At 43.7% G+C, this 25,459-nt stretch overlaps 2 protein-coding genes across 2 annotated transcripts in view; one reads left to right on the top strand and one right to left on the bottom strand.

Moving 5' to 3' along the window:
- PALLD (palladin, cytoskeletal associated protein) overlaps positions 1-11,824 on the bottom strand; it is a 364,323-nt gene extending 352,499 nt beyond the window's left edge. Inside the window, 1 exon segment of the mRNA XM_070376055.1 lies at positions 11,670-11,824. The gene's annotated coding sequence lies outside the window, so the exon portion shown is untranslated.
- Positions 3,742-25,459, top strand: part of LOC102270938 (DExD/H-box helicase 60) — a 135,120-nt gene continuing 113,402 nt past the window's right edge. The window contains 1 exon segment of the mRNA XM_070374953.1: positions 3,742-3,792. Coding sequence (XP_070231054.1) covers positions 3,742-3,792 — 51 coding nt within the window.

Below are 25,459 nucleotides of genomic sequence, written 5' to 3' on the forward strand. Positions count from 1 at the left end.
TGTGTGCACGCGCGCGTATGACCACAGTACTACTCATCCACAAGTTGGGAGAAACATAAAGGGGAAAACATACTTTTAAAATCATTTCCTCTATAAATTGGAAAAGGCATCGAGCATACCTGTGTTTATCGTTGACCGTTTTCCTAATTTTTTAAATTCTGTTTTTATTTATTTGACCGTCTGGCTTGTGGGATCTTACTTCTGGAACCAGGGATGAAACCTGCACTGCCTGCAGTGAAAGCACAGAGTCCTCACTGGACCCTCAGGGAAGTTCCTTGCTCATTATTTTAATTTGATATTTGCCCCCGAGTGAATACTAAGCATCTCACGGTGCTGTGCTGTGCAAGTCTCTTCAGTCGTGTCTGACTCTTTGTGACCCTATGGACTGTAGCCCGCCAGGCTCCTCTGTTCATGGGATTCTCCAGGCAAGAATACTGGAATGGGTTGCCATGCTCTCCTCCAGGGGATCTTCCCAACCCAGGGATCAAATCCACATCTCCTGCATTGGAAAGAGGATTCTTTACAACTGGCGCCTTGAGGAAGCCCAAGCATCTCACTAAAGCTCTTCAAATAATTCAGGAGGGTGACCCCGCCCTTGGTGCTGTGAGTGGTCCAGGGCTTCTGACCCTCAGGCCCTCCTCCATCGCCCCACCCACTTCTCTTACAGCTCGAATTTCATTGATGTTATGCGAATAGGAGTGTGTTGATATTTTAAGCAAATCTGACTCTGCTTATGTCACCCTAAACCACAAAATGCACTTTGATTTGTTTTCATTAGTGTTTAGTTTTTGATGAAATTTTTGAAACCTTTTTATCTCTTCCTTTCCTGGTGTGCCCATATGTGCATTCACATTCATTCATTCATTCATTAGTTAATTCAAGGCAGAGCTGAAAATTGATTACTAAATTTCAGGTGCAGAGGGACAGCTGTGCTCTAGTCAGCAAACTTCCCCATAAAGGGGCAGATAATCACTGGACTGCTCAGCATGGGGGAGGCATTTACCAACAGCCATTATACAGATTATTTCCCTTAAAAACTGTACAACTAGGGCTTCCCTGGTGCCTCAGTGGTTAAGAATCCACCTACCAATGCAGAGGACACAGTTTCAATGATCCCTGATCTGGGAAGATCCCAGATGTTGAGAAGCAACTGAGTCCATTCACTGTAACTATTGCGCCCGTGGTAGAGCCTTGGAGCCACAGTTACTGGTCATACATGCTGCAGGTACTGAAGCCCTCGTGCCCTAGAGTCAGTGCTCCGCAACGAGAGGAGCCACCGCAGTGAGAAGCCGAAGCACCACAGCGAAGACCCAATGCAACTAAAAATAATAAATTTTAAAAACCAACACCCCAAACAAACAGAAGACCCCAAAACTGGCAGGCCCGGTTTAGAAAGAAAAAAACTGAGGGGGGAGCCAAGACTCCACCCCATATGATGACCCACACTGTTCGTCTCACACTTGTGGTTTTAAAGAGGTGCCACCTGATGGGATCTGGTTGTCTGAATCAGGTGTTGCTTATAAACTGCTTGCAGAGTGAAAGAAAAAATAATAGCAGGAGGGCATATATAGTCCAGGTTTAATCTGTGACCCCAATATTGCTGCTAAAACATGCACAGGACTCAGGAAAGCGCTCATATAATGTGGATGGAAGGAGAGGTTTCTACGTGGCCCAAGCTTACTAGAATAGTATGCCTCAGAGATTTCCTTGTTATTCAACCAACGGCCAAATTAAGAGGCTGTAAGCAAAGAAGTACAACTGCAGACATCGCCATTATAGTTCCGAGGTTTCATGGCTTGTTCCCCACAGTGCATCTGGCAACTGTGTGTTGGTGAGAAGACATAGAAAATGCAGCACACCATGAGTGCTGGGGGCACATGGAGGGCCAGGTGGCCCAGCCAGATGAGGCACAGCTGCCACTCAAGGAGCTGCAGGAGGAGCTGGGGTGGGCCTCTCGGTGCCCTGGTGGATGAGGGTGACCTACGACTGGGAGATGGGCATCTTCAGGACCCCCAACACCTACTACAGGGGCAGCTACTTCAAGGCACCTCAAGAGCCCCAGCTGTGATCCCTGTGCCTGACACACAATGAGGCAGAAAAACATAAAAACCTTGAAATTTGGAGCAGAGAAAGGTTTATTGCAGGTCCTGTAAGGTGACAGGTGGCTTCTGCCTTAAAAACTGTAAATTCCAAAAGCTTTCAGCAGAGCCCACATCTCAGAAAGGGGAAGGAGGACGTGGTGAGTTGTGGCAAATGTCTTAGTGTCAAAGCCTATGTTTTTGAGGCAGGGCCGTCACAGTGCTCTTGTAAATGTCCACCAAATCAACTTGCCTCTCTGATCTGACAGGAAAGGCCAGGTCCCCAGGCGCAGCTGTCACCCTCCCCTGCCCCAGTCCTGGCCAAGAGAAGGCAGAGCTCAGATGGTGTCTCTCAGGGCCAGGTCCCCAGACCCGTCCAGTGGTCACGGCTGAGGGGGCCAGGCACCTAGGACCCAGCTGGCCTCAGGCTCCTCAGGACGCCCAGATGTGGGGGCAGGTCCCATGCAGATGGGCGATGCCATCAGATCACAGAGGTGGGGATGGGGAGAGGGTCACTGCCACCTGGAGGCCTGGTCTTGGCCAGCAGCCTTGGTGAGCCTCTGGAGCCCACAGGACAGAGCCCCCAGACTGCTCCTGGGCCCCCAGCTCATTCTCTGGCCTGAGGCTGGGTGAGAAGACAGATCCACCTCTTATCTCACTGCTCAGCCTGACGACCACCACTCCCCGACGGCTGGCTGAGTGCGCCACTAAGGGCTGCTCACTGGCCGGGCCTGGGTCCCTTCACGCCTCAGACTCTGAGCCTGCTTTCAGATGATGGCATGTCCCTGCGGCCCTTGCCTTTTCCTGCCTCCCGCTTCCACTACGTCGTGGAGGAGTTGGCGGGTGGAAAGGTGTTGGGCTCGCTGAGGAGGGAGGTGGTGCTTTCTGTGTGGGTCGCACCGCTCCAAGGGCAGCTGCCCGCTGTAGGGTGGAGGATGGAGACACGCACGTGCCGGGTCTGGTAGACGTAGGAGTATACAGCTTGGTCAGGGGCTGAGAGGTCACAGGGAGGAAGGGCAGAGGAGGTGAAATAGAGCCGGGCACGGGCAGCCCGGAGCACGCTGCTGATGGTGACGGATGCTGCTGGCCCTCAGAGGGCCCCATCCGGGCGTCGGGCGAGTGTCACGGCAGGACAGAGCGTGGTCCTGCTCAGTGCTGGGTGGGGCCTCGGGGGCCCCGCCCCCAGAACAGCAGCAGTGCTCGCTGCACCGGCCGCCGGCTCTCCCCGGCCCCAGCCTGCCCGGGACTCGGGGCCACACGCGGAGTCGACACACTGACCTGCAGTCACCTCTTCTCTCTCCCTTGCTTTACTGGGAATCAAAATAAAGCGACTTTATGGGGGCCTAAAAGGAAAGAAAATGCAGCTCACTGAAAAGCAAGTAAAGAGGGCGCGAGGTGAGTGTCCGCTGCAGAGCAGCGTGGATGGCGGGCAAGTCTGGGTGAGGCTCCAGCACGTCTGTACGTCTCTGCCTGCTCTGTTCTTTCTGAGGGAAGCAGAATCTCCTCAAGATCCTTCTGCTTCCCCTCCATCTCCTTCGTGTCTTCCCTGTCAGTGGTTTAGTCGCTTGTTTTCCTCTAGAGTCTGTGGGTCCAGCCTGCTCAGGAGGAGAAACGTCTCCTGCGGGTTTTGGTCACTCATCCTTTCCCAGAGTGAGAAGCGGGCATGAATTCCGTTGACAACTGTTTTTTCCTCACTGACTATACAAAGAAGAAGGTGAGCCAGGCAAGGTTCGTCCTCTGTCAGGAACCTTGATCCAGGAAGAGGGATTAGACAAGGTCAGAGAAACCAAAGAGGAGGAGGGAGGGACGTGGGAGATTGACACGGGAGATCTGACGGTGGGAGAAATCACGCAAGTTTGGCCATGTCACTCCTTTGCTCCCTTTTCCCCAGTGGGGCCCCCGTCCCATAAGAGGAGGTCCACATGTAGGAGGCAGGCTCCCTGTGCACTCCTGGGTGTCAGTGAAATGTGAATTCTTGAGTCTCATGCCCCACGTCACTCGGACAGGTCCTGTGTCCCTGTGCCCAGCTGTCCACTCCCTGCTGTGAACAGCTGTATTCTTCCACATCCCCACGCTTTGCACATGCAGTTTCTTTGCCCGTCCTGTCTGTTCTGTGTTTCCAACTCCAGCTCCTTGAAAACTGTACTTAATTTCACTTTTTGTTGGTGACCGCCCAGTCAATCAAATCCACTCCTTCTGAGGGCTTCCCTGGTGGCTCAGTGGTAAAGAATCCACCTGCCAATGCAGGACTTATAGGTTTGATCCCTGTGATAGGAAGATCCCCTGGAGAAGGCAGTGGTAACCCACTCTAGTATTCTTGCCTGGAGAATCCCATGGACAGAGGAGCCTGGCAGACTACAGTCCCCACAGTTGCAAAGAGTCGGACATGACTGAAGGACTCAACAGCAACTTTCTTTGCAGGTATTTTGCTATACACTCATTTTATTGAACTATAAGTATGAGTTAAGAGCCCTGTGAAGGTCAGGAAAGCAGGTGTGTGAGACAGGTGTGTGACATCCTCTATGTGGTGGACATCTGGCAGGGTGTAGGTCACGATCGTGGCAGTTGAGGAAGAACCAACCTGGTGTTTGAACCCGGTTTGAGTCCTGGGTGGGATTTGACAGGAGAGGGAGCCACACGGCCACGGCAGATGCAGACCTGTCTGTGACCTCCTCTTGCTCTCAGCCCCTGGCCCCAAACTCCTCCCTGGGCTGGGATTTCTTCAGTGAGGAGGGAGGCGTTCTGCTCTTTGCCTGGTTTTGTCACCTGTCTTATCAGTGGTCACTCAACGCCTGGGCTCTGCTTTCTGAGAAGGACTTGATAAAGTAATCAGTGTTGTGTGTTCATAACCATTAACAAGTACACGCAAACTATATATAGGTGTTACTGTTCAAAAACAAAAGTGGTAGGTCTGGAAAAAAAACCCCTTATCTATAGAGACAGTGATTTTTATGGTTTTCATTACCATCAAGAAAAGTTTGTTGTGAAAATATTCAGAACCAGATAGGCATTCCTTTTCTGGCATGTCTACTATGAGATCAGGGGAATTCTGTGAGTGTTGATACCCTTCATCATGGGTCCCAGCAAGTTCAGAGTTAAATTCTGAGTCATAGAAATACAAATGTTTTTAGTCAAAGCATGTTTCTGTCTTACTTTCTTATTCACCAGCAGTGATTCTCTGAGTGCCTACTACATGCCACTTTTGCAGGCTGGGGACACAGCCATGAGGAAAGGGGGCTTCTCTGCCCTAAGGAGCTGCCATTTTAATAGAGAAAAATAAAAAGTGGAAGGGCTCCACTGTTGGCTCAGACAGTGGAGAATCTGCCTGCAATGCAGGAGACCCAGGTTCAATCACTGGGTTGGGAAGATCCCCTGGAGTAGGGAATGGCAACCCACTCCAGTACTCTTACCTGGAGAATCCCATGGACAGAGGGGCCTGGTGGGCTACAGTCCATGGGGTTTCGAAGAGTCAGACATGACTGTGCGACTGTACACACATGCGAAAACTAGGAAACAGAAAATGTCAGGCTCTGATTTCTTAGGCTTGGTTTCGTCATCAATCTTTTGTTAGTTGATCTTTGGAAACTGTAATGTGTTTTCATCCGTCGGATCATCTCCCAAAGTTGTTAGGGAACAAGTGAAGCGGCACGGGCTGGATGGGTGTTTGCAGGCTGCCGTTGGTGTCCACAGACCACAGCCGTTCCACTGTGGGGGCGGGGTGACAGTGACAGCAGGAGGACCCTTTAGCCCAGCGGTGCTTCAGACTCTTGAACTGTGCAGTGGGGGAGCTGCGGGCACCCTCCTCCAGCCGGTGATGATGATAATCACACGTGATGCCAAACTCTCAGTCATGAGCAAACATTCGGTAAAGCACAGGTTTGGGAGAGTCTGAAAAAAAACACTAGGAGGCATCGTAGCTGCCTGTCCATCTTGACCTTCGGCAAGCAGCTATCCACAGCTGGCGTATCCCAAGGAAGCATCGCTGTCAGGCGCTAACTCCCGTGGTCACCTATGTCGTTGCATCCCCGTGCATATTTCATCCATTCTTAAGGAATTTCTTGCCACTCAATTTATAGGTCATTTCTAACTGTTAATTTTATGGTGCACAACTTCTCCCTAAGTTCACATTATCTGGCCTGTTGGACACATATTCAACTATGAAATATAGAGCCTATAAGTAAGTTTTCACTGAACATTTAATATTTCTTATGCGTATCACATTCTGACATAAGCAATTTTATCTTCTTAAATTGTCTCAGCATTGCTATCTTGGTGTTTGGGAAAACACTTATTTTTGAGTTCCTCAACATGTAATAGACATATAAATGTATATGATTCACAGATGAATGCACAACTAATAGAAAAGACAGAAAGATTTTAAAATTATGAATAACATTTGTGTTTAGAGTTGCTGACCTTGGGGGCAATTATCTGAAAACAAAATCTATGTTGTCCAGGATAACCCTCTATTTTGTGGGTCAGAAAAGACTTGTGGACACCCCCTGCACCATCTCGAGGCAAGCACATTGGCTGCTGAAATGTATTGATAAAAAAATTCCCTGACTGAGAGGTTGAGGGAGACAAAGCACCTCATGAGAAGCAACAGGGTCTTGGAAGGAGAAGAATGCAGATGCAAACAATAAAAGCTCACCTTCCCCAAGGAATGCCATTTCCAAGTTTTGAGCTGAAGGCTTTCCCAAACTGATGATCTGACTTGCAGTGGTTGGACAGATCAGCTTTACAGTGTTATGAAAGTGATAGGCCTTCAGTAGAAATTGTACTGGGAAGTTTGAACTTGTTTCTTTTCCCAGGCCAGTGACATAATCCCATCCTCTCTGGAGATGCTGGGAAGTGGCCACTGTGCCCAGTCAGCCCCATGATCATGAGGGTAAACAACTGATGTACTTACAACTCTTCTGGACCCAGACAACCCCTCTGCTTTTCACTGTCAGTTCAGTACTCAATGACTTACACAAGATACTCAACACTTTATTGAAAAGCAGGCTTTGTGTTAGATGGTTTTGCCCAACTGCAGGCTGATGGAAGTGTTCTTGGCACACTGAAGGTGAGACAGGCCAGAACCTGTGGCCCTTTGCTGTAGTGCTTGCACTGGGACAATCAACTCCTCCAGCAACAAAATACAAACAAACTATAAGGGCCTAAAAATAACTACATGAGTGATTGGGGCAAATTATGGATGTGCATGCTCAGTCACTTCAGTCATGTCTGACTCTTTGTGAACTTATGAACCATAGCCCACCAGGCTCCTCTGTCCATGGAATTCTCCAGGCAAGAATACTGGAGTGGGTTGCCTTGCCCTCCTCCAGGGGATCTTCCTGACCCAGGGATGGAACCCACTTCTCTTATATCTCCTACATTGGAAGGCAGGTTCTTTACTACTAGTGCTACCTGGGAAGCCCTAAATTATGGATGGCAAGATACAAAGACACCACAAAGCCCAACTGCCACTTCTGAAGCATTTGAAACAAAAGCAGGTACATGCACATGCCCTCTGCACACACCAACACCAGAGGGGTGGGCAAGCCACCTAAGCCACCCTTCCAGCTCGACCCCTGGACACTCCACTACCCTCAGCCCATATAACGGAGCAGCTTGACTACCCCCCTTAGGGAGCAAGTGAGCAAGGGAACCTGTTGTTTGTTCTCGATCCCTGCCAGTGCAGCAGAGGCCCTAGTAAAGCCTTGTCTGAATTTCTCCTCAGGCCTCTCATCAATTTCTATTGATTAAGGAGGCAAGAGCCCTGGTTAGTAACAAAGGTGGGCTGGGCTGGTAGGTAAGTGAGATGTATTCAAAGCATTTTCAACTTGGGATGGGTGTGCCGGGAGCGAGCCCCATGTAAATCCAGGAAAATCTGTAGTGAACCATGGATCCTGAGAATAATAGGGTAAACACTGTTTTTCTTTTGCTTATTTTGATTATCCAACCTATGGCATAAAAACATCCAATTGTTTGGCCAAAGTTGAACCGGCAAGAAATAGACTTACAGTTGAAACCTGCGTGGAACTGCCACATTGTCTTTTCCCAGTGAGCACATTACGGGTATTTACTTGAATAATGTAGATCAAGGGAGCACTTTTGTGGCAGTTTATGGAATAGTTTGTAGGTATTGATGAGCTACTACAATTTTGAAGGGGAAAAGTCTGTGATGTTAGAAAAAGACTGACAGGCAGCAAGGATCACTCAGTATTCTGAACCACAGGGGCCAGGTCCTTTAGAGAGTCCAGACAGTGGCAGCAACATTTCACAGGGCATTTAAAAGTACATATATACTTAGATATAAATACACAGGAAGGTTGCAAGATTGGGAATCAGGCAGTGGGCGCTGATTACCTCTGTGGTGGGTAAGGAGTCATGCAGTTAGGGGAATCTTTGGTTTCTGTTATCTTTGTGGTGGGAGTGGAAATTCTGAGTGATTTCAATGTTTAATTTAGCATTTTGCTTTCTGTTTATTTTCCTATTTAAACAATTACTAAAAGTATTAAAAACCATTGGTACAAAGATTCAGGACTAAAAATATTTTAAAATAAAACCCAAACTATTAAAACCAAATTTGAAAAAGCTTTAAAACATTTTTTTTTCTTGTTCTGGAAGCACATGCAGGTCCTATATGAAATTTCTTCCTTCTGTTGATTTAACATTTTTAGGTTAGGTCCAACATGGAGCTGCTCCTGCCTGAGGCCCATGTCACCAAACCGAAGCACGGGGAACTTCTGTGTCCTTAAGGACACTCTCTACTTAGTCACTCAGTCGTGTCCAATTCTCTGAAACTCCATGGACTGTGTTCCGCCAGACTCCTCTGTCCATGGGATTTCCCAGGCAAGAATACTGGAGAGGGTTGCCATTCCCTCCTCCAGAGGATCTTCCTGACCCAGGAATCAAATCCACGTCTCTAATATCTCCTGCATTGGGTTCTTTACCATCTGAGCCACCAGGGAAACCCAAGACTACTGGAGTCTCTTCTCCAGGGGAACTTCCCTACCCAGGAATTGAACTGGGTCTCCTGCATTGCAGGCAGATTCTTTACCAGCTGAGCTACCAGAGACACTCTGCTTGAAATATTTGCATGCGGTCAGCCAGCCCCAAGCCAGGCCAGCGCTGGCTTCCCAATTTATCTCCTTGCTCGTCTCACCACAAACAACAGTGACTCTGCAACCCCAGCCAGTCAAGTTATTTCCATTTTTCTCTTCCCTGTTCTCTTCCTATAAAGCTTTGTGCCTTCCTCCTCAGGGTGCAGCTCTTCCAAAAGAGGCTGTCCACTTCATGAAGGGTTAAACAAAGAGTGTTTATGTTACCTCAGTTGTCTTCTTTAATCATCATTTATTTGTTTTTTAATTTCTCCAAGTATTTAAAGAAGTTTTTATTTTATTGAGTCTTCCCAGGTGGCGCTAGCGGTAAAGAATCTGCCTACCAATGCTGGAGACGTAAGAGATGTAGGTTCCATCCCTTGGTCAGGAGGATCCCCTGGAGAAGGAAATGGGAACCTGCTCCAGTATCCTTGCCTGGAAAATGCCTTGGACAGAGGAGCCTTATGGGCTACAGTCCATGGGGTCACAAAGGGTTGGACATGACTGAGTGCACACACACACCACCGTATGTAATTGCTTCACAATATTGTGTTAGTTTCTGCTGTACAACAAAGTGAATCAGATGTAATCATCATTTTAAAATCAATCTTCCCTTCCTTCCTTTCTTTCTTTGTAATGTTCTTTTTACCAAGGGCCCTATAGGACAAAAGGCAAATATGAAAACTTTATTAAACCCCAAATGCACAACAATTTTATCAACTATTTCTTAATAAACACATGTGGATTTCACTCTTTCCTGATCTTTAAGCAAGTTATCATCACAGGGAGGTATGGCATATTTTTTCTCCAGCTTTAAATACTCCCAGACAGTATATTGTAGCTCAGCTTCAGAGACATAACATAATAGCTGGTTTCATGCCCACAATAGTTATATGAAATGTTTCCAGAGAAAGTGTTTGCAGTTACTGGTGTCCTCTTCAGATACCATCTTATCCACCATATTGAATCTGTGGGAGCTGCTCTACTGGAATTTAACTGGGGCATAGCTGTCACCTCCAGATGCCTGAATTACTGGCTAGAGCTCAGATATCACAGTTCCCTTTGATGTCTCACACACACACACACACACATATATCAGTGAAGTGCAGGCTCTTGTCTTGGCTTTGGAGATTTCAGCTGGTATGTCTTTAAGTATGTGTCAGATTTATTTTGAATCTTGACTAATTCTGCCCTCTACATTTAAACAAAAATGAGGTAAAGAAATGAAAGTGATTGTAACTGTCCCATGTAGTCCAGATTTCTCTTCTACTGTTAAGTATGCTCTGGCCCTTTCAGCTTTAGCAACACAGAGTGGTTTGGACAGAGCTGGGATGGGGACCCTAAGTCATTATAGACGTGGGAATGCAGAAGGACAGACCTGTGTTCTAGGAAATGTAATCATGTATTCACAGATACATATTGCCTAAATGAATCTCTTAGGCCTTGTCTGCTGTTTATAATGGAGGAGGAAATGACAACCCATTCCAGTATTCTTGCCTGGAGAATCCCATGGACAGAGGAGCCTGGTGGGCTTCAGTCCATGGGGTCCCAAAGAGTCGGACCCCACTGAGCACACACGGGGATGGGCTATTCGTAATAACTTGTCAGATAGACTCTGATGTTTAAAATATGGGTAATGGAAGTGGGCTCTGTTTTTGAGGAAAAAGTATATTGGAAAGCGTATCTATCCTGTAATAAGGATTTCATTTCTGCACATTCATGATCGAGGGGACTTGGTCAGTGTTAAATTGTCAGGCAGTGGGCTCTGAGTGTGGACACATTGTTCATACTAGAAGGTAATTAGTATTTTTAGCAAATGTTGAAAAAGTAACATGAGCCTGAAATCATTCTGTATCAACGTCATCTATTGGATTCAAGACAATTTAATGTGTAACTTACAACAACATGATATAAAATTTTACTGTAAAGCTTAAATTTGACTGTACTATAGTTTCCCTGATAAGCTTTATCTTTAAAAAAAAAAAGGCAAGCTTTGTGCATAGATAGAATTTAAGATGTCTGCCTTTACTCTCAACATTTAAAAATTCTCTGAAAGTGTAATTAACAACTTAAATGTTACTACAACCTAAAGAATATCATTTGAAGCCATTTGTAGTTAGCTTAAGTATAGGCAAGGTTCAAATTAACAGCATTCTTACTTTCTTTAAAACAAAGCACAGACACAGACTTGATGAATGTTGGCTCCATCATTACATTTGATCCTTTTGGAATGAATAGCACCAATTTAGTTTAAGATTATTACAGACTAGGCAGTTCTCTGACAACATAGGTAGAAACAAAGCCTGCAGGTGAATCTTATATGGTCTCTGTTCTTGAGATGAGTACAGAATTCCCATTACTTTTTCTCTCCAAATAAAAGAGAAATCAAGCCATCTTCTAAACAGTGCTATATCTTCTGGCAAATGACTATAATGTTTTCAGCATTTAATAAAGAGTTTAAAAATATTGCCTTACTAGTTAGTACATTAAGATACATTTTACAGACCTTTTCGATCCTTGGCTCCTCGAGGACCCCCAAAGGTGATGGCTGTCAGAGGACCGTTTCTTCTTTCCCGGGGAGCAGAGGTGGCCTCGTCTCTTCGTGACACACTGCTTGGTCCGTGGTCACTTTGAGGCAACTATGGCCTCAGATCCCATCTGTCCTTGTCCTCCACTCAGCTATATTTGGTAACTGAACTCATGTTTCCGCAGACGGCCCTGGCCAGGGATTCCAGCAGCCCAGATCCGAGGGCTGGGTTCTTAGAAATTAAAGGCTCTAAGTGTAGAGGGAACTATATTTATGGATCTAATAAACATGGGATTTACGCGTGTTTCTCTGCTCTCTGACTTTGTGACTGGAAATCACCACCTGTCTTTTAAACATATTCTCAATTAAAATGTGCAGTGTGTGAATCTAAGGAGAAAAAGCGACCCTCTTAAGGAAGGCTCTTCTGACTATAATCTTCTGCTCTGTGCATTGAACTTAGTCACATGGTAGATTATCCTAAAATATCCAGTAGCTATTTAGAAATTAAGGCACCTGTCAAATGGAGAGGAGAGCCCCCCGATCTCTCACTTCAGTTTGTTAATTAAAAATTGTCATATGACTTTGTGTATGTGCAGGACATAGTCCAGCACAGGATTAAGTAGACACGAGACAGACATGAACACACCGGAGCCTGAGTCTTACACACGTTGCAGTGCTGAGCACTCGGTCCAGGGCTTCGCACATCCTCACTGGCTAGCAAGTATCTGATGATAGAATAAACAGATGTTGAACAGATATTGTTCAGGACAAGGCTGAACTCTCTTACACTTGTAAAAAAATGTTTCATTACGTATTCTGTAACATCACATTGTAACATGTTCTAATATTTTGAACTTCCAAAGAACAAAACAGAAAGCTTTTCTGTTCCAAGGTCAGGCAGCAGAGTCAAATAGAAGGGGCAGAAAATAATTACACAAAAACTCCTGGTGCAGTAAATTTGGAAATGAAGTGCCACTTCTTCCTTTGTCTGGATAATATTGTTCTAGTCGATGCGGGTTCTTATCTAGATAATTTTTTTCTTTTTTTTTTAAAAATATTTTATTTTTTAAAAACTTAAAAAATTTTATTGGGAGATATTTACTTTCAAAGAAATTTTTTTCTGATGGTGGAACACTTAGAAAGGGCTGCTCTTAAAGTTTTCTTTACAGGTAGTTCTGGTCCTTTCTAATCAGTCCTTGAAAATGGGCACATTCCTAGGCTGTTTCAATGCCTTGAGGCGGGTGGGGGGGTGGAGTGGCTGGTAAAAACAAAAGTGTTTATGTTTCCTTCTTACTAAAACCCTTAAGATGCTAGTAAAAACCCAGAAGGATAAAAGTTGGGAGAGAAGACAGTAGAAGATTCTAGAAATGGACAGAATGGCTGGGAAATGGCTAATACATAAATGAATGGTTTAATTCATTGGGAAGTTAAGTGCCTGCAGGAGGAGGTACCTTGGGGAAACAGTGATTTGTTCAGAATTACAGAAAGACTGGAATTGGAGGCACCTAACTCCACCCTGAACATCATTTTAATTGTCAAGTCTTGGTGTTGCTGGATTTGACTGAAAGAATCCCCCACTGAACAGTCAGACCTGCAGCTGTTTCCACACCCTTAACCCTTGAAGAGGACAAGAGCTGTGTTCTCTGGAGTGTACAAGACAGTCCCCAGGACCGGGGCCACAACACAGCAGAAGGAAAGGGTGAGGCCCAGAGAAAAGTTTCTGGGAGCTGGGTGGGGGGAAGGAACAGAGGCTTGAACTAGTGTCCTATTTCTAGAACAGAGGAATGATGGGAATGTGGAAAAACAGTAACATTCGATATAGCTTGGCATTACTGTGTCTGTGACATGAATATCTGTACTTCTGGTGTCTAAAAATGTCATGATCAAAAATTAAAGAAAACCTCTGTTGTGTCCTGTGGCAAAGTGCAAGTGAAAGAGATGACAGGAATCAAAATGTTGTGAGCTCTCCAGGGTGTTAACTTAGTTAAGAAAAGAGTTGCTGAGAGCAAGGAGGCTGGTGGTTAACAAAGGCCAGTGGACAATGAATGCAGTAGCAATCTCCTCCCCTCCGTCTTCTCCCCCATTCTCTCCTCCTCCTCTGTTTTAAGATAAGTGGATGTTAACCCTATGACCCAAGCTTCATCTCCACGTTTTAACAGATTTTATTGTTGTATTAATGGTAAATTATTCAGGAGGCACCACCTGTTTTTTCTATCTGCACCAGACTGCACCTAGACAATAACTTGCAAATCCTGGCTTCATTTTAAAACCCACCTAAAGTGTGTGCCAGGACGTGCACACTCGTACTAATATTTTTCTCTTATTAACACGTTACCAAGAAGATGCACATCCTTGCAGTTTTTAGGAAGAGAAGAGAAGGGAATGCAGTCTAGTGAGCATTCACTGTGCTGCTACTGCTGCTGCTAGGTCGCTTCAGTTGTGTCCGACTCTGTGCGGCCCTGTAGACGCCAGCCTACCAGGCTTCTCCATCCTTGGGATTCTCCAGGCAAGAACGCTGGAGTGGGTTGCTATTGCCTTCTCCAATGCATGAAAGTGAAAAGTGAAAGTGAAGTCGCTCAGTCGTGTCTGACTCTTCGTGACCCCATGGACTGCAGCCTACCAGGCTCCTCCATCCATGGGATTTTCCAGGCAAGAGTACTGGAGTGAGTTGCCATTGCCTTCTCCGGAGCATTCACTGTACACAATGACAAAAAGAACCATAATGTATTACTGATAAATTAGTGGCTCATCCTTTTTTGTTGTTGTGGAGTCATTCACAAAGGAATGAAAATACATTTCCCCTTCCTCTTTCTGGGAAGTATAGCCAAATTTTATGATCTTTAAGGTGCCTTGGTCACAGGAGACAATTCAGACCTTTTTGTGGAAATGAAAAGTTAAAAGTTGCAGGTGTGAAAACCATCAAAGCAACTGAAGTTGGTGTGTAGGATGGGAACAGTATTGTTGGTGTATCTACAGGGAGGTGGGGGCTGGGGCTTCTGGGGAAGATGCCTTCTCAAATCCTTGAGGGACAGAGGGGTGGCAGGTTCTGTGATGGCCCAGGAGGCTGATGAGAGCACCGTGGCCTGGCGGCCGAGTGGCAGAGGTGGGGTCCTCCGCCTACCGACAGACTCGGGGCGGACAGTACATCTCACCGTAAATCTCAGGTGGGTGTGCTGTTTCTCAGCCCAGAGGGAGGCCTGGCCCACATGTCCCTGGAGTTCCACAGGTTCCCAAAGGCCTGGAAGCCATGAGACTGTAAGAAGAATAAAGAAATAAAAAGATAGCTGTGGTCCTGAGAAGCATCAAAGATAGATACGATTTTATTCAAAAAGACAAAATGACTTTTCCTGAATAATGTGCACATGGAGCAAACCATGCTTGTTTAGCAGGTATTGTAAGAATCGGGACACAAAAGTTCTTTTCCTTAGAAGAGACTCTTGACCAAGGCTCTTAAGTTATCATGGGAAGGGTCTGGGGATGTTAAGGATGAGACCTGTGTGTACACAGTCATGCCATGTGAGGTCCACTTTTATTTACTGTCAGAGCCATTTCTGTGAGCACCAAGTCTGGGGTGGGGTCATGACCCCTCCCCTAGGTCTCACTTAGTTCATCTTCCAAGTGGCTTCTTCTTTGTGTGACAGTCCCTGCTCTTTCCGAGGCCTGCACTGAGCGGCCCACCCTCTGTCCATGTGTTCTCAGGGAAGCCTCCGGCTGTGGTTGAGCTCCTGCTTCCCTCCAGGTGTGTGGCCCGTATCCTCAGCCTACTGTCTGTGTCCCTGCCCCAGGCGTACCCCACCTGCCTAGGGCAGGCTAGCTTCACCACCCACCCGCCCTGTTCTCCTCACAGGTGACCCAGTGGGCCTGCTCCCCCTTGATCAGCCTGGACTAGTTAAGTGCTACTTCATAATGAATTATTGAGAAAATCAATGTCTTAGAACAATAAATATATATCACCTCACACTGTTTCTGTGTGTGAGGAATGCTGTCCAGTCTGAGCCTGCTGACCCTGAGGTCGGGGTATCATGAATTGACATCCAGGTGTTACACATGGCTCCTTTCTTCTGAAAGCAGGACTGGGCTCTGGAATCTGCCTCCAAGGGTGTCACTCATGTGCATATTTCAGTGCACAGGTGTATAAACTTCCATTTAGATTATGAGGACCCTGGTTGTTCAGACAAACACTAGGCGAAGGTAATCAAAGCTTTTGTGATGGAGGGAATGTGAAAAGGACCTGCCCCTTCATTCTTCTTTGATGTTTTCTCACCCTGGGCCTGGGGGCCCAGAAAGCTCTGAAAACCCTCTGGTTTTCCAGAAGCTGATCCCCTTCCCCTCTTTCTGAATATTTTCCTTCCCCCTTTACTCGTGGTATCGTCTGCCAGCAAACAGGGATCATGGGGCAGCACATAAAATAGTAAACTGAGAAATCAAGAATCAAATAAAATTAGAGGCATAAAATGCTTGCAGAGTTGTTCTAAGGACCACTCATTGGCCCGTTTGGCCATCCTGGGAACAGATGTCCTTCAAACCATGGACAGGCTTCCTACGTCTTCCTCCTCCTATGTATGTGGCTTGGACACAGGTCACAGGATCAGGTGTGACCTAAAGCCTTGTTTGTTTAAACAGGTTATGTCCATCAGTGTGTGTGTGTGCTCAGTCGCTCAGTCGTATCCGACTCTTTTGTGACCCCCGTGGACTGTAGCCTGCCAGGCTCCTCTGCCCATGGGATTTTCCAGGCAAGATCACTGGAGAGGGGTGCCATTACCTTCTCCAGGGGATCTTCTTGACCCAGGGATCAAACTTGCGTCTCTTGAGTCTCCTGCATTGGCAGGTGGACTCCTTACCACTGAGCCACTTGAGAAGCCTTGTGTCCATCTGTACACAGCAGTAAACTTCAGATTTGTCCCTCTTGAGTTATGCTTTAGCAACTGTGATTAAATCTGCTGCATTCGTGTAGCCTAAGCCTGCAGGTAGTCTTTTGATCACAGGCTTCTGTTACCTGGGATGTTTGCCAGTTTGTGTATGTGCACAAAATGACTAGAGAAAGGTAACTTTATCACAGTAGTCATCAAAGGAGAGTTGACATTTCTGAGAATAGATTCTATAGTGCATATTTTAAATGGATATTGTGGCCCAGTTAGGAATTATGATCTTCAGCAGAAATAATCTCATTTTCAGCTTGACTCTTAGAGTCCAACTGTAGAGAAGTTTTATTCTTCAGGGCTTAAGAACCAGTGACATTAATTTCAAAGTGGTGTTTATTGGATTTAAGCAAAATACATTTAACATTTTTTACAAAGAATAACATGGGTATCATTGAATAAAGAGAAAAGTACAGATTGTGTTTGGAATAGTGATATAAATTTTGAAAAAAAAAATTAGTAAAAAGAAATTGTATATTGAAAGAATACTATACCATGGACAACTGAGTTTTTTCCAAGTTATAGAGGTTGGCTTAACTAACACCTGAAGATATAATTAATTCTCCATATTGATAAGTCAAAAGAGAAAAGCTATATGGCCATTACCATAGGTTATTAATGAGCCTTTGGACAAAATTTAACATCCACTCTCAGGTAAAAAAATCCCTCAGTGGGATGGGGAGAGGAGGATTCCCCTGTCATATGGTACATTAATTATATTGAAGGGTATGCGTATGTGGTCCAGCCTTGTATATACACAGATTCATTCACACGTACCTGAGATGCATCACAGAGTGACACAAAGAACACTAACCACAAAATGCATGCCTTAACCTATTCTGAAGAAAAGAGGGGGCAGGGTAAGGGAATAAATGGAGTGCTATGGGAAGAATTGATTTTGTAATATAAAGAATCCTCCATAAAAATATTGTACAAATGTTGTACAACCTCAATTAAAACAGTACTTTTTGTGTGTGGAACTGGGAAAACTGATGTGAGTTTATCCAGAGGAATTATTGTGGCAAAATATGCAGGAAGATTGTAAGAAAGGGGACAGGGCTGGAGGGGAGCTCTTTGAGACCAATGACATGCACACCAGCTCCTAGTAGATGAGAAATAGGGGTGGGATGATGGCTTGAATGGGATGACATCTTACTCTTGCATAGGAAGAACATTTCCCTGAAATGGCTGCACATAGTCAATAACTACATCTGCTTCTTGTTCTTGTCCAATTCCACTGACCTGGCCTTCATTACAGTTTAAGAACTGATAACCACTTCACTTCCTGCAGCAGAAAGCAAGCTCGTTAGGCTCACACAAATTGAACAGAAAAAGGGATGTAGGATGAGTGAATAAGTAATCAGTTACAGGACTATATTCAGGATAGGATTAGGATAAGAATAGTGTACACTTTGGTGTGTGTAACATCATCGTTATATAGATATGTATATAAATATACCGCTATATATTGATGTTTGTTATTTCTCTCTTTCTGGCACATAACTGACACATTTTTAAGTTTCCCTGGAGGGTGACAGTGGTCAGCCTGGAGCAAGTGCTCTCAGACAGTGTGAGCAGGCGTGGGCAGGACATGTCCCCAAGGTGGCCTTGCAGTGTTACTTCTAAAAATGGCATCAGACATTATCTTGACTATGATTGTTCTTTCTCTTTATTCTTTGCCTAATTAATTGTAGTAATTTTTAACATGTACTTTCTAATATACCAAGAAGTGAGATGGAAAACTGTCCCAAATATATTGTTAAGGGCAACAAGCACATTCCATCCTTGTTATTCTCTGTGGAGGGTTAGATTAAAGAAAACTTTCAACTCCTTTTTTCCTGTACTTGGCATTTGTGTGCATTCATTACATGAACCATCAAAAAAAAAAAAAAAAAAAGTTAACCACACAATGAGCTAAAGCCATTTTAATGTTTTGACATCCTTTCTTGCCTGGTGAACCTACAAGAGAGTAAAAATTTTGAAGTCATTTGGGTATAAAACAGAGAGTAATCAAGAAATTCTGAATTCAGTATGTTTCAATTCAGAGAGTTAAAAATAAACTTCACTGATGTTAGTACCTTAAACCAGAGTCCCTCTTCTATGGGGTGGGCCCTGCTTGCTGATTTGCCGCTGTTTAATCTGAGCAAATGGCAGATTAAATGACTCTGCATCTGCGACCAGTCCTCTTCGCCTGGCTGACATCAAAATAGCATGTCCTTTGACCCACTTCATCCCAGGTCTGCTCTAAGGACATAATCTCAACTATAGCAAGAGCTGTATGCAAAACACATTCAATTCCACATTGTTTGCAGTAGCAGGAAGCTGAAGCAACTCAAATACAGTTTGTGGAACAGCTTAGCAAAGTCGGGGAGTTTTGAAGTGGTCACAAAAAGTGACTTTTTTGAAGTATTTACATTAGTTAGGAAAAAGGAAAACAGGAAAGAAACCAACAGTTTTTACAGTTTGAATATAACTTAATTAAAACAATCTTTGCATGGCTGAAAGTTTTAATGGTTTACTTTGAAATGCTTCGCTATTTTCAACAAATGTAGACTTCCCCAAACTTGCTTTTTGTTGTTGTTGTTGTTGTTAGAGGGGCAGGCAGATCTGCCAGGATAATTCTATGCCTAATAGTGGCTTTGAGACTTCACAGCCTCCTCCCAGCTGACAACCTCTGCTTCTCCTAGAGTTCTAGTTTTCTCTGCCTTGGGGAGACGTGGGGTGGGGAGCATCAGACTTGCCTGGGGAGCATTTGCTGGAACAAGCGGGGACATGGGGACAGCTGCCCACAGCTTCAGGGGCAGCTCCCCACGAAGCCTGCCCTGGACCATTTGGCTGGGACTCCGTGGGGAAAGCAGACAGGAAGGAAGAATGTGTCAGAGGGGGAAAGCGGCTGTTGGAGCAGAGAACAATTTAGATGCTGAAAAAAGGCCAGCGTGGGGGCCAGTTGCTGTCCACAGAAACCCCGGGTCCGCCCTGGCCTGCTGCGGCTGGACTCGCTCTTTGCTCAGCGCCTGCTATTCTGGGAAGGAATCTGCAGGGAGCTGGCGGGTCTTCAGCCCCGAGGTTTCCTCTGATGGACTGATGAGCAGGTGTTGGAGAAGCCTGTGTCAGAAATGTCACACACCCGGGGGCTCATGTTACTCCTGTCACTGGGACTGTAGTTTGGCTAGAACGTGTGGTTTCTTATCAAGGAGTCTTCCTGCAGGAGGAAAGTGGAGGAGGTTATTTACAACACTTCCAGGCAATTGCTTGTCCATAGACACAGCCTATGCTAGGGTCAATACCATGTTTATCTCCAATTTATCAATTGAAAATTGTACCCATGATTGTACAGCCGATACATACTTGAATGTAATCCAGAATGACCTTTTCAAAGAAAGGGTGTTGACAGTTTAATCCTAAAAATTATTAAACCCCCTTGAGTTAATTTTATCTCACCAGCAACTTGTCAGAAAAGCCATTACAACAATGATCCTGTCAGTATTAAAAGGAAAAAAGCATATATAAAGTGTTAGATGGTCAAACACTTCAGGAGTATAATTTGTTATGCTATTTTTATATTGTTTTGTTTCTTGATTTTTCAAGGAAATTTATCCAAAGCAAAAGAAACATGTATATGAATTATTCAAATTTTCAGTAAAAATAAGGAAACTTAAATAAGGCCAAAATGTCCAATATAGTTCCCACCATGTTCAGAGTGACCACTGACATCCTTCTGTGGGGTCTGGGGTCTGCCTCCTCACTTTACTTTGGCGGCTCCCCTCGTCCACGGCCACCCTGATCTTTGGTTCAGCCACACAGGTGTCTCTGCTGTCCCTGGATGGTCTCACTGCCTCAGTGCCGGGCTGCCCTTCAGCCAGACACACCAGCTTCCAGGGAGGAGAATACACTGGATCCTTCCCTCCTTCACAGCTTCAGTCAGAAGTCACGCTCTTGGTGGGCTTCCCTATCCAGCAGTCTACAATTTATCCTCCTTTCTCCTTCAGCACCTTACATCCCTTCATGCCTGTGTTTTTTGTCTCTTGTAGTTTTTCTTAATCTAACACAATGTTCTTCTTGATTCTCTTATTATTAGTTATATTCCCCACTAGAACAGAAGCTTTAAAGGAGGGGTTTTGTGTTTTGTTTGCTTTTCCATAAACCATGTATAACAAGTGCCTGGGACATAGTCTTTAGATTGTCAATAATGCCTGCAAAGGAATGCCTGGAAAATATGATGTTTGGGTGCAACTGGCCTGATGCTGCTGTTGCCACTCAATCAAATTATCCAATTTTGACATGCTTGTTGTTGTTGTTCAGTCACTAAGTTGTATCCAACTGTTTGCAACTCTTTGAAACCTGATGGACTATAGCCCATCAGGTTCCTCTGTCCTTTACTATCTCCTGGAGTCTGCTCAAAATCATGTCCATTAAGTTGGTGATGCTGTCTAACCATCTCATACTGTATCACCTGCTTCTCCTCTTGCCTTCAGTCATTCCCAGCATCAGGGTCTTTTCTAATAAGTCAGCTCTTCCCATCAGGTGGTCGAAGTATTGGAGCTTCAGCTATGGCATCAGTCCTTTCAATGAATATTTGGAGTTGATTTCCTTTAGGATTGACTGGTTTGATCTCCTTGCTGTCCAAGGGACTCTCAAGAGTCTTCTCCAGCAACACAGTTTGAAAGCATCAGTTCTTTGGTGCTCAGCCTTCTTTATGGTCCAACTCTCACATTCATGCATGACTACTGGAAAAGCCATAGCTTTGATTAAACAGACCTATGTCAGCAAAATGATGTCTGCTTTTTAACATGCTGTCTAGTTTTGTCATAGCTCTCCTTCCAAGGAGCAAGTATCTTTTAATATTGTGGCCCAGTCACTATTGGCAGTGATTTTGGAGCCCAAGAAAATAAAATCTGTCACTGTTTCCATTTTTTTTGTCATCTACTTGCCTTGAAGTGATAGGATCCAATGGCATGATCTTCGGTTTTTGAATGCTGTTTTTTTTTTTTTAATTTAATTTTATTTTTTAACTTTACAATATGTTATTGGTTTTGACCTATATCAAAATGAATCCGCCACAGGTATACATGTGTTCCCAATCCTGAACCCTCCTCCCTCCTCCCTCCCCACACCATCCCTCTGGGTCGTCCCAGTGCACCAGCCCCAAGCATCCAGTATTGTGAATCGAACCTGGACTGGTGACTCGTTTCATATATGATATTATACATGTTTCAATGCCATTCTCCCAAATCATCCCACCCTCTCCCTCTCCCACAGAGTCCAAAAGACTGTTCTATATATCAGTCTCTTTTGCTGTCTCGTATACAGGGTTATTGTTACCATCTTTCTAAATTCCATATATATGCGTTAGCATACTGTACTGGTGTTTTTCTTTCTGGCTTGCTTCACTCTGTATAATAGGCTCCAGTTTCATCCACCTCATTAGAACTGATTCAAATGTATTCTTTTTAATGGCTGAGTAATACTCCATTGTGTATATGTACCACAGCTTTCTTATCCATTCATCTGCTGATGGACATCTAGGTTGCTTCCATGTCCTGGCTATTATAAACAGTGCTGTGATGAACAATGGGGTACACGTGTCTCATTCAATTCTGGTTTCCTCAGTGTGTATGCCCAGCAGTGGGATTGCTGGGTCATAAGGCAGTTCTATTTCCAGTTTTTTAAGGAATCTCCACACTGTTCTTCATAGTGGCTGTACTAGTTTGCATTCCCACCAACAGTGTAAGAGGGTTCCTTTTTCTCCACACCCTCTCCAACATTTATTGCTTGTAGACTTTTGGATCACAGCCATTCTGACTGGCATGAAATGGTACCTCATAGTGGTTTTGATTTGCATTTCTCTGATAATGAGTGATGTTGAGCATCTTTTCATGTGTTTGTTAGCCCTCTGTATGTCTTCTTTGGAGAAATGTCTATTTAGTTCTTTGGCCCATTTTTTGATTGGGTCATTTATTTTTCTGGAATTGAGCTGTAGGAGTTGCTTGTATATTTTTGAGATTAGTTGTTTGTCAGTTGCTTCATTTGCTATTATTTTCTCCCATTCTGAAGGCTGTCTTTTCACCTTGCTTATAGTTTCCTTTGTTATGCAGAAGCTTTTAAATTTAATTAGGTCCCATTTGTTTATTTTTGCTTTTATTTCCAATATTCTTGGAGGTGGGTCATAGAGGATCCTGCTGTGATGTATGTCGGAGAGTGTTTTGCCTATGTTCTCCTCTAGGAGTTTTCTAGCTTCTGGTCTTACATTTAGATCTTTAATCCATTTTGAGTTTATTTTTGTGTATGGTGTTAGAAAGTGCTCTAGTTTCATTCTTTTACAAGTGGTTGACCAGCTTTCCCAGCACCACTTGTTAAAGAGATTGTCTTTAATCCATTGTATATTCTTGCCTCCTTTGTCAAAGATAAGGTGTCCATAGGTGCGTGGATTTATCTCTGGGCTTTCTATTTTGTTCCATTGATCTGTGTTTCTGTCTTTGTGCCAGTACCATACTGTCTTGATGACTGTGGCTTTGTAGTAGAGCCTGAAGTCAGGCAGGTTGATTCCTCCAGTTCCATTCTTCTTTCTCAAGATTGCTTTGGCTATTTGAGGTTTTTTGTATTTCCATACAAATTGTGAAATTATTTGTTCTAGCTCTGTGAAGAATACCGTTGGTAGCTTGATAGGGATTGCATTGAATCTATAGATTGCTTTGGGTACTATACTCATTTCCATTATATTGATTCTTCCAATCCATGAACATGGTATATTTCTCCATCTATAGTGTCCTCTTTGATTTCTTTCACCAGTGTTTTATAGTTTTCTATATATAGGTCTTTAGTTTCTTTAGGTAGATATATTCCTAAGTATTTTATTCTTTTTGTTGCAATGGTGAATGGAATTGTTTCCTTAATTTCTCTTTCTATTTTCTCATTATTAGTGTATAGGAATGCAAGGGATTTCTGTGTGTTGATTTTATATCCTTCAACTTTACTATATTCATTGATTAGTTCTAGTAATTTTCTGGTGGAGTCTTTAGGGTTTTCTATGTAGAGGATCATGTCATCTGCAAATAGTGAGAGTTTTACTTCTTCTTTTCCAATTTGGATTCCTTTTATTTCTTTTTCTGCTCTGATTGCTGTGGCCAAAACTTCCAAAACTATGTTGAATAGTAATGGTGAAAGTGGGCACCCTTGTCTTGTTCCTGACTTTAGAGGAAATGCTTTCAATTTTTCACCATTGAGGATAATGTTTGCTGTGGGTTTGTCATACATAACTTTTATTATGTTGAGGTATATTCCTCTATTCCTGCTTTCTGGAGAGTTTTTTTTTTTTTTTATCATAAATGGATGTTGAATTTTGTCAAAGGCTTTCTCTGCATCTATTGAGATAATCATATGGTTTTTATTTTTCAATTTGTTAATGTGGTGTATTACATTGATTTGCGGATATTGAAGAATCCTTGCATCCCTGGGATAAAGCCCACTTGGTCATGGTGTATGATCTTATTAATGTGTTGTTGGATTCTGATTGCTAGAATTTTGTTAAGGATTTTTGCATCTGTGTTCATCAGTGATATTGGTCTGTAGTTTTCTTTTTTTGTGGCATCTTTGTCAGGTTTTGGTATTAGGGTGATGGTGGCCTCATAGAATGAGTTTGGAAGTTTACCTTCCTCTGCAATTTTCTGAAAGAGTTTGAGTAGAATAGGTGTTAGTTCTTCTCTAAATTTTTGGTAGAATTCAGCTGTGAAGCCGTCTGGACCTGGGCTTTTGTTTGCTGGAAGACTTCTGATTACAGTTTCAATGTCCATGCTTGTGATGGGTCTGTTAAGATTTTCTATTTCTTCCTGGTCCAGTTTTGGAAAGTTGTACTTTTCTAAGAATTTGTCCATTTCTTCCACGTTGTCCATTTTATTGGCATATAATTGCTGATAGTAGTTTCTTATGATCCTTTGTATTTCTGTGTTGTCTGTTGTGATCTCTCCATTTTCATTTCTAATTTTATTGATTTGATTTTTCTCCCTTTGTTACTGGATGAGTCTGGCTAATGGTTTGTCAATTTTATTTATCCTTTCAAAGAACCAGCTTTTGGCTTTGTTCATTTTTGCTATGGTCTCTTTTGTTTCTTTTGCATTTATTTCTGCCCTAATTTTTAAGATTTCTTTCCTTCTACTAACCCTGGGGTTCTTCATTTCTTGCTTTTCTAGTTGCTTTAGGTGTAGAGTTAGGTTATTTATTTGACTTTTTTCTTGTTTCTTGAGGTATGCCTGTATTGCTATGAACTTTCCCCTTAGGACTGCTTTTACAGTGTCCCACGGGTTTTGGGTTGTTGTGTTTTCATTTTCATGCGTTTCTATGCAAATTTTGATTTCTTTTTTGATTTCTTCTGTCATTTGTTGGTTATTCAGCAGCGTGTTGTTCAGCCTCCATATGTTGGAATTTTTAATAGTTTTTCTCCTGGAGTTGAGATCTAATCTTACTGCATTGTGGTCAGAAAAGATGCTTGGAATGATTTCATTTTTTTTTTTGAATTTACCAAGGCTAGATTTATGGCCCAGGATGTGGTCTGTCCTGGAGAAGGTTCCGTGTGTGCTTGAGAAAAAGGTGAAATTCATTGTTTTGGGATGAAATGTCCTATAGATATCAATTAGGTCTAACTGGTCTATTGTATCATTTAAAGTTTGTGTTTCCTTGTTAATTTTCTGTTTAGTTGATCTATCCATAGGTGTGAGTGGGGTATTAAAGTCTCCCACTATTATTGTGTTATTGTTAATTTCTCCTTTCATACTTGTTAGCATTTGTCTTACATATTGCAGTGCTCCTATGTTGGGTGCATATATATTTATAATTGTTATATCTTCTTCTTGGATT

This window comes from Bos mutus, chromosome 8 (genome assembly GCF_027580195.1).
Source record: "Bos mutus isolate GX-2022 chromosome 8, NWIPB_WYAK_1.1, whole genome shotgun sequence".
NCBI lineage: Eukaryota > Metazoa > Chordata > Mammalia > Artiodactyla > Bovidae > Bos > Bos mutus.